The sequence below is a fragment of the Hypanus sabinus genome, chromosome 5 (genome assembly GCF_030144855.1).
Source record: "Hypanus sabinus isolate sHypSab1 chromosome 5, sHypSab1.hap1, whole genome shotgun sequence".
NCBI lineage: Eukaryota > Metazoa > Chordata > Chondrichthyes > Myliobatiformes > Dasyatidae > Hypanus > Hypanus sabinus.
In genome coordinates, this window is record NC_082710.1 from 175,022,134 (window position 1) to 175,034,729 (window position 12,596).

At 44.7% G+C, this 12,596-nt stretch overlaps 1 protein-coding gene across 2 annotated transcripts; it reads right to left on the bottom strand.

Moving 5' to 3' along the window:
- Positions 1-536: 536 nt before the first annotated feature.
- Positions 537-12,596, bottom strand: tcf19l (transcription factor 19 (SC1), like). 2 transcript variants are annotated; one of them, XM_059970976.1, is made up of 4 exons: positions 12,455-12,472; positions 11,780-12,202; positions 10,096-10,870; positions 537-975 (listed from the first exon to the last, which is right to left on the bottom strand). In XM_059970976.1, the coding sequence occupies exons 2-4, from the start codon at positions 12,057-12,059 to the stop codon at positions 720-722; spliced, it is 1,311 nt and encodes a 436-aa protein (XP_059826959.1). In that variant the 5' UTR covers positions 12,060-12,202; positions 12,455-12,472; the 3' UTR covers positions 537-719. The 2 variants fall into 2 exon arrangements, with proteins under 2 accessions (XP_059826959.1, XP_059826958.1); XM_059970975.1 differs by having other exon boundaries at positions 11,780-12,596.

The window sequence follows — 12,596 nt, forward strand, 5'->3', positions numbered from 1 at the left end:
AACCAGAGTTTACGGGCATTTCTGCACTAGGAATTTCAGCAGTATAGATCCATTTTCACACACACCTACATGATAATTGCCAACATTAAAAGTACTGGACAACAATCAGCAAAAGTAATCCAAATGGATTTTCCCCTGATATCAATGCAGAGACACTGTGCTGCAGTTAGCTAAATTGTCAAGCTGTTTAGAGATTGTTGAAGTCTCCACAGTTCTTCCCTCTATTGATGAAAGCCAAGGATTTCTCTTTCGTGGTCCAAAAACAATAAAAATAAGTCCTGCTCCCTCACTTATTGTGAAGTATTCAGAAGGTTAATCTCAGAGTTTTACAGGTGGTATGAAAATAGAATTTTGCAAAGTGAAAAATGGAAAGTTGAGACGATATAGAAATAACCAGATGTTCAGGTATTTTGCAGAAGTTCATACTGCTGCAACACTGGTTTTGTACATTGAGAAAGAGAAATAATCAGTAATAATATTCCCTTCAGTGAAACTGAAATTATAATGTAATTTTCATTCACCTGATTAGTCCAACTTATTAGTTGCCATACTTCCAGCACTTCACAAATGAAGTAATTTAAAAGGAAGAATATGCAGCCTTTTAAAGTCTGAAGTTCAGTCAAATCTGATAGACAAGTAGCCAGTAGACTCCTCAGATCACAACATCTTCTCTCCAGCTTAGGCAAACCCTAACCGGAAGACTGATTATAAAGTGACAGTTACGTGCAGCCACAATGGAACTCCGCTGATGCTTCTTTCATAGCGATGTAGTTGCACCCAACACAGGCAATGTGATACCATGCATCACAATCATCACACTGCACCCACTCAACAGTATCTTCCTGTGGCAACTGGCACTGCTCAGCTGCACACTGTTCAGCAGCATATAGTGTATGGGTGAAGACCTTGCATGTAACTTTTGAACCAAGTGGAATGCTGCCTAAAGGATGCTTCCGGGGACGCCCTCGCTTCTTTCTGAAAGGCAAAAAGTACAACAGTTTAAAAAAAATCCTACTGCTGTACAATACAACATAGCATGATTTGTTGCATTGTCTCAATCCTTCAATTTTTCACATAAACACAAGAAAATCTGGGAGATCCAGAGACAGACACACAAAATGTGCTGGAGGAACTCAGCAGGTCTGGCAGCATCTGTGGAAAGGCATAAGCAGTTGACACTTTGGGCTGACACCGTTAATCAGGACTGGAAAGGAAGGGGGAAGAAGCCAGAATAAGGTGGTGGGAGGAGAAGGAAGGTGAAGCCAAGTGGGTGGCGAGGAAATAAACAGCAAGGAAATGACAGGTGTAAAAGGAGGAATCTGATAGGAGAGGAGAGTGGACCATAGGAGACAGGGAAGGAGGCGCACCGAGTGAGATGATAGGCAAGTGAGGAAAGAGAAGAGGTGAGAGGGGAGCCAGAGTGTGGGATGGAAGAAGACGAAAGCTGAAGCAGGAAAAGATTACCAGAAGGTTTGAGAGATCAATGCTTATGTCATTTGGTTGGAGGCTACCCAGACAAAATTGCTCCTCCAATCCGAGAGTAACGTCGTCATGGCAGTACAGAAGGCCATGGACCAACATGTTGGAATAGGAACAGAGATTGGAATACCCATTCAAAGCAATGGCGGAACTCAGCAGATAAGGCAGCATCTATGGAAAGGAATAATGAGTCAAAGTTTTGGGGTGAGGAGGAGTAAGTTTTTCCAAGCTCCATTAAAGAGGCTTCATAACAAGCATTTGGGCTTTTCTGAAGACAGGAAAAGGGAATGACAGGGAAATGAGAGCCAGTTTGCTGCAGGAGTGCACTACTGATGCAAGAGTTCCACTGACCAGCATCAGATCAGCTCCAAAAGAACAGAGCTGAAACATTTTCATAGATCATATCCTCTTCACATTTAGGATGAATTGTTTTTTTAAAAAACCTTTTCTGTTTTAATGCCAACTGAATTTCTGCTCTGTGGATCAAAACTGAAGAGTGTTCTGTAGGAGCGAATCCAAGGCAAAGTTGTAGCACAATTCTTGTAGTAATCAGCAGGAACTTACGGCCATTGGGTTCCCCAGTTCATTGTTTTCCTCATACGGGAAATTTCAGAAGGAAGTTAATAATCAGCCTTGTTCATTATGTTGTTTGACTGTATCCAATTATATTATCGTGTAACTGTTTTAATAGGCTAAATGTACAAACGTATTTGAAGCATCACATCATACACCATCTTGACAGATGCTGTCCACCAGGAGAATCATACACAGGAATTAAACATCAAATCTCCACTGCTTTTGGCAATACAGTCCAAAGAACCATTGCCTAGTTTTTCCAAGCCATTCAATTTCATCTCTGAAATTGAAAGGCTCAGACCGGTGACCAATCTGAAGTTGAGGAGGTAATTTCAATCAGGTCCACTGACCAAGCAGAAAAAGGCAGCAGCGTAACTGAGCTCTGAATACCAACCAATCAGCGTTTGGGATTGATTAGCAAGAGCAAACTAAAGGAAGGCAGAGACAAGAACAGCAGCCATTGCCAGAGTGGACAGAGTTAGAGTGTGATCTTGAGGCTTTAGCTCTGAGACTTCAGTCAGAGAAGGCAAATCAAAAACTCAACAAAAAAAAAACACAAAGAAAACCCCTAGTTAAAGTGTCCCCCCCCCCACTTCCATTCTTTATATCTGCTCAGCTAGGACAGTAGAAATGCCTTCAAAAAAGGAAAAATTGAGAGTACAGTCGGCCCTCTGTATCCGCGGATTGAAAATATTTGAAAAAAAATTCCAGGAAGTTCCAAAAAGTAAAACCTGAATTTGCTGCGTGCCGAGCACTATGCTGAATCCACGCAAATTAAGTGATGTGTAGACATACCCTCCTGTAGCCTCCCGCCATCTCACAGATCCTCAGTCTTTCTCCAGCACTCATAGTTTGAGCATTGTTCGTTCGCTACTTGTTGTGAGTGACAGGAAGGAGTTTAAGGCTAGTAAGGGATGGCTAGCTCGCTACGTAAAGTGCTACAGCCTCAAGAACTTAAAGATCACGAGAGAATTGGCATCGGCTGATGCTGGGGCAGCATCAGCGTTCCCAGAAGAGCTACGATGGTTGCGTCTGTACTGAACATGTACAGACTTTTTTTCTTGTCATTATTCCCTGAACAATACAGTATAACAACCATTTACATAGCATTTATATTGTATTAGGTATTATAAGTAATCTAGAGTCGATTTAAAGTGTACGGGAGGATGTGCGTAGGTTATATGCAAATACTACGCCATTTTATATAAGGGACAAGCATCAGCAGATTTTGATACCCGTGAGGGGCCCTGGAACCAGTCCCCCGTGGATACCATGGGACGACTGCACAATGCTTGAATGCGCTTGTCAGAATAAAAGGTAGAGATAACAAGTTTAGTGAACCTTGGTTTTTCAAGAGATATTGAGGCCCTGGCTAAGAGAAAAAAAGGAGGTGCATAGCAGGTATAGGCAAGTAGGAACAAATGAGCTGCTTATGGAGTACAGGAAATGCAAGAGAACACTTAAGGAGAAAATTGGGAGGGCTAAAAGAAGGCATGAAATAGCTCTTGCAGACAAAGTGAAAGAGAATCCTAAGGGATTCTACAGATATGTTAAAAGCGAAATGATTCCAAGGGACAAAATTGGTCCTCTGGAAGATCACAATGGTAATCCATGTGTGGAGCCAAAATATATGGAAGGAGATCTTAGATGAACTTTTTGCATCTGTGTTTACTCAGGAGACAGAGACAGAATCTGTAGAAGTGAGGCAAAGCAGCATCAACTTCATAGACATTGCACAGATTAGAGGATGAGGAGTTTGCCACCCTGAGGCAAGTCAGGCTGGATAAATCCCCAAGGCCCGACAAGGTGCTCCCCCAGACACAATGGGAGACAAGTGCAGACATTACCAGGACCTTAGCAGAGATATTTAAAACATTCTTAATGATAGGAAAGCTACCAGAGAATTGGAGGAGAGCCAATGTCAACCTACTGAGACTAATAAACAAGGAAATTATAGGCCAGTGAGTCTGACACTGGGAAAGTTTTTGGAAGGTATTTTAAGGGAGCAAATATAAGTATTTGGATAGATATGGGCTGATTAAGGATAGTCAGCATGGCTTTGTGTTTAGTAGGTCATGTCTAACCAGAGTTTTTCGAAGTTACCTGGATGAAGACAAAGCAGTGGATGTTGACTACATGGACATTACAAGGCATTTGACTACGTTCCACATGGGAGGCTGGTCAGGAAGGTTCAGTCACTTGGCATTCAGGATGAGGTAGTAAATTGGATTATACTGGCTTTGTGGGAGAAGCCAGAGAGTGAAGATAGAGGGTTGCCTCTCTGACTCAAACTTGCTGATCCAATTTCCCACATTATCATCCATATCATCGATATAGATGACAAACAGCAATGGACCCAGCACTGATCCCTGCAACACACCATCAGGAAAGGGGAGTGTTACCTGAATTCTCTGTTTCAGGAGGTAGTCACACCCATTTGATTAGCTGCCTCAAATTCAGTTTGTGGTCAGGGACAAGATGATGTGACTGCGAGTGAGGTGGGTAGTGGGATCCAAGAGACAGTGTTGGAGGGACCTCAGCCCTTGAGCTTGTCCAACAGGTCTGAGATTCTTGACCCCTATGTGGATGAGAGTGGGGGCTTTAGGAAGGATGGGTAACCTGACTGTGGCACCATAGTACAGAGTCATTCAAGAGGGGGGAAAGAAGAGAAATGTAAAGGGAATTGGGGATAGTATAGTCAGGGAAATAGATAGAGTTCTCTGTCACGAGGATAGAGCACCCCATAGGCTGTCTTACCAGCCTGGTGCCCCGGTCTGGGACATCTTATCTGACCTGCAGAGGAATTTGCAGTGGGAGGGGAAAGATCCAGTTGTCGTGGTCCATGTGGGTACCAACGACATAGCTAGGAGGAGGAAAGAGGTTCTGCTGAGGGAATTTGAGCAGCTACGGACTAAATTAAAAGCAGAACCAAAAAGGTAGTAATCTCTAGATTACTACCTAAACCACATGCAAACTGGCATAAGGTCAAGAAAATTAGAGGGTTAAATGTATGACTCAAGGATTGGTGTGGGAGAAGTGGGTTTGAATTCATGGGAAATTGGCACCGGTATTGGGGAAGGAGGGAGCTGTACAAATGGGACCTGGATCCAACCAAATCGTATAACTAGGGCTGTGGATAGGGCTTTAAACTAAATAGAAGAGGGGTGGATTCAACAGACTGGAAAAGTATGAATAAAGTAAAAGAGAAGCATGTAGATAAAGATAAAGAAAAGCAAAAGAGAAAAAAAGAGAAAAGTAAGACTGGGGTGAAGATAAGTCAACTACAAAAGAATAAAAGATTACAAGATTTTAAAAGCACAATGAGTATAAAGGCACTTTATTTGAATGCCCATAGTATTCAAAACAAGGACAGTGAACTCGTGCCACAAATCTGTACAAAGCGGTATAACTTAATGGCCATTATTGAGACGTGGTTGCAGGGTGGAGAGGATCATGAATTTAATATCCAAGGATATCAGATAATGTGGAAGGATAGGCAGGAAGGGAAGGGAGGTGTGGTAGTGCTCTTAGTTAAAAATAAGATCAGGGTGATAGTGAGAGACAATACAAGATCTAAGGAGCAGAATGTTGAGTCTGTCTGGGTAGAGATTAGGAATAGTAAAGCGAAAAATAAAATCACCTGTGCGAGTTGTCCATCAGCCACTGAATAACAACATTATAGTGGCACAGGCAATAAACAGAAATAACTGAGGCATGTAAGAATGGAGTTATCGTGGGGGATTTTAACTTGCACATAGATTGGGTGAATCAGCAGAGGACTTCATAGAATGTATCCATGATGGCTCTCTTCAACAGCACATCACTGAACCTACAAGGGAAAATGCCATCTTGGATCTGGCCCTGTGCAATGAGACAGGCAAAATTAGCAATCTTGTAGTTAGGGATCCTCTTGGAAAGAGTGATCACAGTATGAATGAGATTCTTATACAAACAGTGGGTGCAATAGTTCGCTCTAAAACTAGTGTAGTATGCATAAACAAAGGAGACTACAATGGGATGAGGGAGAATTTGCCTAGACTGGGAACACAGGCTATATGGTGGGATGGTTGAGGAACAGTGGAAGAGTTTCGAAGAGATTTTTCACAGTGCTCAACAAAAGTATATTCCAGTTAAAAGCAAGGGCAGTAAGGGTGGGGAGAACCAGCTTTGGATAACTAAAAGCTCAAGTGAACAACATTGCCAAGAGTAGTGGGAAACTAAAGATTGGGGAAACTTTAAAAAGCAACAAAGAATCACTAAGTGAGCAATTAAAAAAAAGGGAGGCTAGATTATGAAACTAAACTAGCACAAGACATACATATTTTTATAAGTATATTAAGTGGAAAAGGGTGGCTAAAGTGAACATAAGTCCCTTGGCGGATGAGAAGGAGGAATTAATATTGGGTAATGAGGAAATGGCAGAGGCTTTGAATGACTATTTTGTGTCGATCTTCACGGTGGAGGACACGTCAAACATGCCAAAGAGAGCTATTATGGATGCGATGGGAGGTGAGGACCTCAATATAATAGCTATCACTAAAGAGGTAGTGCTGAGCAAACTTGTGGGCCTGAAGATAGACAAGTCCCCTAGCCCTGATGGAATGCATCCCAGGATACTTAAGGAAATGGCAGAAGTTATCGTGGAGGCTTTGGTGATAATTCTCTGGACTCTGGGCAGGTCCTGGCAGATTGGAAGATGGCTAATGTCATGCCGCTGTTCAAAAAAGGATTTAGGTAAAGAGCAGGTAACTTTAGTCCAGTTAATCTGTAGTTGGGAAAATGCTTGAAGCAATCATTAAAAGAAATAATGAGGCATCTGGAAAAAATTGACCCATCAGGCAGACGCAGCATGGATTTAGCCAAGGGAGGTCCTGTTTGACAAACTTACTGGAGTTCTTAGAGGATAGAACAAGCACAGTGGACAGAGGGGAGTTATTTCCTTGGATTTCCAGAAGGCACTCAATAAGGTGCCATATAAAAGACTTATCCATAAGATATGGATGCATATAGGTGGGGTGATATATTAGCATGGACAGAGGATTGGTTAACTAGTAGAAAGCAGAGAGTTAGGATACACGGATATTACTCTGGTTGAATTGAACGGAATTGACTTTATTACTTACATCCTTCATATACAAGTAAAAAATCTTTACGTTACACCTCCATCTAAAGCAATGTGTAATTTTTTATTAATTTACAATAAATAGCATGTACCAATAATCAGTGGTGAGCGGTGTGCTGCAGGGGTTGGTGCTGGGCCCGTATACACTGTTCACAATATACATTAATGATCGAGAAGAGGGGACCAAGTGAGTGAAAAAGCAAATTGTGCAGAAGATATGGAGGGTCTGCAGAGAGATATAGATAGGTTGATCAAGTGTCCAAGAGTCTGGCAGATGGAGTACAATGTTGGTAAATGGAAGGTAATCACTTTGGAAGGAAAAATGAAAGAGATTATTATTTAAATAGTAAAAAGAATTGCAGCTGGCTGTGGTGCAGAGAAACGTAGGAGTGCTTGTGCATGAATCATAAAAGGTTGGTTTGCAGGTGCAGCAGGCTACCAAGAAGGCAGATGGAATGTTGGCCTGCATTGCTAGAGGGATTGAATTTAAGAACAGGGAGGATATGCTGCAACTGTATGGGGTACTGGTGAGGCCGCACCTGGAGGACTGTGTGCAATTCTGGTCTCCATACTTGAGGAAGGATACACTGGCTTTGGAGGCGATACAGTGGAGGTTCACCAGGTTGATTCCGGAGATGAGGTGGTGAGACCACGTGAAGAGATTGAGTCGCATAGGACTGTATTGCTGGTATTCAGAAGAATGAGAGAAGATCTTATAGAAACATAAAATTATGAAAGGGATAGATAAGATAGAGGCAGGAATGTTGTTTCCAAGGGACATTACCTCAGGATTCGGGGAGTAGATTTAGGATGGAGTTGAGATATATCTGTTTTTCCCCAGTGGGTGATGAATCTGTAGAATTCTCTGCCCAACAAAGCAGTGGAAGCAACTCAGTAAGTATATTTAAGACAAGGTTTGATAGATTTTTGTATAGTCGGGGAATTAAGAGTTATGGGGAAAAGGCAGGGAGGTGGAGATGAACCCATGGCCAGATCAGCCATGATCTTATTGAATGGTGAAACAGGCTCCACAGGTCAGATGGCCTACTCCTGCTCCTATTTCTTCACTTGGAGGGTCACAATAGTGTGGAATGAGCCAATTGTGAGAATGCAAGGTTAATTTCAACATTTAAGAGAAGTTTGGATAGGTGCATGGATGGTAGGAGTATGGAGGGTATGGTCCCGGTACAGGTCAATGGGGGTAGGCAGTTTAACTGGTTTCCACATGGACTACATGTTTCTGTGCTGTACCTTTCCATGACCATAGGCAGGATTTGCTCTGCCAGGACCATGCATTGTGTCGTAGAATTGAGACAGCTAGGGGTACAATGTGGCAACACAGGTAGATAGGGTGATGAGATGATGTTTGGCACACCCACCATCATTCAAGGCACTGACCTCAAGAAAATGAGAAAATCTGTAGAAATCCAAAAGCAACACACACAAAATGCATGAGGAACTCAGCAGGTCAGGTAGCGTTTATGGGAAAGATTGAACAGTTGATGTTTCGGGCTGAGACCCTTCATCGGGACAGAATTGAGCATAAGAATCGGGATCTCATTGCTAAAAATGCACTAGGAGAACCTTGTGCAGTTCTGGATGCCTACCTCCAGGAAGGATGTTATTAATCTGGAAAGGGAGCAGAAAATTACAAGGATATCGCCCAGATGAGAGAGCATGAGTTGTAAGGAGACATTGTGGCTGTTTTCTCTGGAGGCTAGGAGTGATCTTACACAGGTATGTAAAATCATGAAGGGCATAGATAGGGTGAATGGTCTCAGTCTTGTTCTGAAGAGTAAATATAGAGGAGATAGATTTAAAGTTGGAGGGAAAGATTTAACAGGGATCCGAGATATATGTTTTTTGACACAAGCAGCAGTGGGTATGTGGACTGAGCTGCCAAACGAAGTGGTGAAGGCAGAAACCATCACAATATTGGAAAGACATTTAGACAAGTACATGGATGGAAAAAGTCTGAGGGAATATAGGTGGGAGAAATAAAGGGTCGAGGAAGGAATTAAATAGGAGAGCAGTGGACATTGGAAGAAATGGGAAGGGAGCCAGAATAGGGAATGGAAAAAGGAATAGGAAGGAGGAGGGGGAGAAATTACCAGAAGTTGTTAAAATCAATGTGCACGCCATCAGGTTGGAGGCAACCCAGACAGAAAATGAGGTGTTGCTCCTCCAGCTTGAGTTTGGTCGCATTGCAGCAGTAGAGGCCATGGTCAGACAAAATAGAATAACAACGGAATATTGAACTGAAATGGGGAACCACTGGGAGATCCTGCCTTTTGCGGCAGAGTAAAGATGCTCGACAAAGTGGTCATCCCATCTGCATTGGGTCTCAACAATGTACAGGAGGTTGCTGGAGCAGAGACTCACAAGTTAAGTTTCACCTTACCTGGAAGGACATTTTGGGGCCCTGAATGTTGGCGAGGGAGGAGATACAAGGACATTCGTAGCATTTGAGCACTTGTCCTGGTAAGTGCCAGGAGAAAGATAAGTGGAGGGATGGTTGACTCACAAAATGAGTAATCCCTATAGAAAGTGGGTGACTGGGGAGCAGGGAGGAAGATGTGGATAGTGGTGGAATCCCTTTGGCGGTGGATATTATGGGTCTAGCTCAAAGTTAGCACATTTCTAATCTCTTTACCCCTATATATTAAAACAAGCAGCAGGGCCACATTAGTCTAGAACTACAGTGGAGTATGGGAAAGATGAGTTTTGGTTTTGATCTGAACTGCACAGCCCTCAAGGATTTGATTCATACGATTCACTTGACTGGTACATCAAAAAATAAAGCTAATTTTTAATCTTTAATCACTTATTTGTGGCACACTTCCGACTTCAGGGAGCATTAGACAGGTAGGTACAGATTCTCCATCCAAAAAGTGGAAGATGGAAATTTGAGAACTTACCCAGTGGGAGTGATGTGAGTATTCTCCATTGAATTTTGGAGAACAGGAGTGTTGTGCTCCAATTTATGCTTTTTGAAAGTCGGCTTTGGTTCTGGCGACAGTTCCCGAACACCCAGAGTCAACTGTCGGTACAGATCTGGGTCAACGTCAGACTCAGACTTACAGTGCCGACGGCTGTTGGCACTTTGTTGCACCTCTACTGAGAACCGTTGTAATTCCTCCTCGAGCTCCAGATCAGGAAGAACAGTGTGGACGGTCTTCCGCCGTTGCTTGGTTACGGGCCTCTTCTGGGCTGGAGCAGCAACTGCATTGTTACTGGGACGGCAGCCATTCAGAGAGAACTGCTGAAACTTTCCAAGAACTCCCTTCGTATCATTGCACTGGCTTCTACCTCCCCGAACAGTCTGAAATGCAGATAGTTGTGACTTCAGCTTGCTGATACTTCCTATGGAGTTCAGAATCAATGTTGCTCGGGAAGCAGCTGGAGTTTCAGTGAAGCTCCGTATCCTGGCCCCTTGGGGAGAGATGCACTTGTCTGTAGAACAAACAGGTCGGAATCCACATTGCTCCTGAACCTTGGGGATCGTTATGGCATCAAAGTCCGCTGGACGGACGCTGACCTTTTGGAACAGGAAATAGAATTCGGAGTCCTGCTGACTTGCCAAACAACCTTCTGGGATATTCACAGCATCTGGGTGGCCAAAAGTGACAGTATCTCCATCTGCAAGCTCTGTCCTTTGGCCTTTGGGTATGCGAACATCATTCACAAAGGTACCTAGAGAAAAACAACAGAGCCATCAGCATGCCTTCCTTTGATGAAAGACGTTAATCAGCTTGCAAGCATTCACTCTTGCAACTCAGAAACACTCATTAGTGCAAACTTGCTGATGCTGGAGTCTGGTTCTTTTTCTCCCAGTAGTATCTAACAAAATTACAAACACCACTATGTCGTGCCAGTTGAGAGCACATCACAAATGTTATTGAATGTCAAACAGATATTAATGGGCCATCTGTCACAGGAATTATAGGAACAGATCAGGCATCTCAATTTACCATTTTAGCCATTAGCAAACAAAAGAAAATGCCTTGTATTATATTCCATCTGCACTACACAATTAGGACTGTGACAGACAAGACAGTGAGGGTGCAATGATTTTGTTAATGAAACTTCAAATCCACTCTTGCTCCTCTAATTTTTAAACCGTCCCTCGTCCTTGATCACTCCAATAAACCCTTCCCCATTCGAAAAAACGCCCTTAAATTAGCATTCCCAATTTTCCTTTAGTCCTGTACGCCTTACTCTGTTTGGGTCTAAAATCTCCCTATAAACTCCGATTTATGATCATAAATTTGTTGATTTAATCCCTCTCCTTAAACCAACCCCTTTTCCCCTCACACCACCGTAGCAGCCCCCCCCCCCCACACTCTCCACCTCTCTGCTCAAGGCTCCAGCCCATAACCAGACGCCCAGCCCACCCGACGCTGATTAATACGACCCAGTAAACATATAAATCTATAGCACATTATAGGCCCTTCGGCCCACAATGTTGTACACATCCCGTACCCCACTCATACCCCAACCATATCCAGTACACCGCCCTATTTAGTATATATGCCCCACCCCTACTAGTAACGCCCCAACCCCTTCCCAATACCCAAACTCACCCATTGCCCCCATCCTCACCATTAGTGCTCCTGTCCACGATGTGCACCTTCCAGTCGCCCGCCGAGCCCCTCTCGGCCTGCAGCTCGGCGTGCACCCGCGAAATGAGTTCGTCAGCCCGGCCCGAGCTCAGGCGCAGGTCGGTCAAGTCAGCCTGGCGGCCCAGGCGAAAAGTACAGCGCTGACCGGCCGGCAGGAAGGTGTAGAGATCCCGCGGCGCCGCCGGGCCGGATTCGGGGCTCGGCTGAGGAGCAGTGCCGATGCGCAGCAGCTGCAGGCACGGTTGCACCTCCGACAGCATCGTCGCTCTGACCGGCGGGGGATCGGCCCTTGGAGCACCGGGGCTCGCGCTCCGGCACGGGAGCCTTCACGTCATCAAATCTGGGGCGACGGGTTGGGTGGTGGGAGATGATGCTACGTCATCGGGGCCCCGAGCTCCTTCCACTGCATTGACAGCAAAGCGCTCGTCAGGGTGCGGGGTGAGGCACCGATTGTCACGTCATCAAGGGACTCGAACTTCGTCCGCGAGGGGAAAGAGGTGCGCGCGATCGTTATGTCACCCAGGCGGCCGCGAGCCGACAAGGAGGAGAGAGGGAGCGAGGGTCGGGGCTGGTGGGGTCAAGTCGCGCGCTCGATACGCGGGCCGCCACCAATAGGATGAGAGGGTGGAGGGGAAGGGCGCGAGAGCTCGGGTACCGGGTCTGCCGATGGTCCTGTCATCGCGCGGAGTCGGCGGTGACTGCAGAGGCGTCCGTTTGGTGGCCTCGAGGAAAGGGGCAGGTGTGATTGTGGGGGTAAACACCCCCACAATAAGCTGCAATCACCAGCTGCCCTTGGC

What these genes read in the sequence shown, in the direction of transcription:
- tcf19l (XM_059970975.1), bottom strand. Translation starts at nt 12,059, where the DNA reads ATGCTGTCGGAGGTGCAACCGTGCCTGCAGCTGCTGCGCATCGGCACT. An exon ending in CGTGGACAGGAGCACTAATG is followed by an intron (nt 10,871 to 11,779) that starts GTGAGGATGGGG and finishes GTTTTTCTCTAG; the next exon opens with GTACCTTTGTGAATGATGTT. An exon ending in ACTCACATCACTCCCACTGG is followed by an intron (nt 976 to 10,095) that starts GTAAGTTCTCAA and finishes TTTGCCTTTCAG; the next exon opens with AAAGAAGCGAGGGCGTCCCC.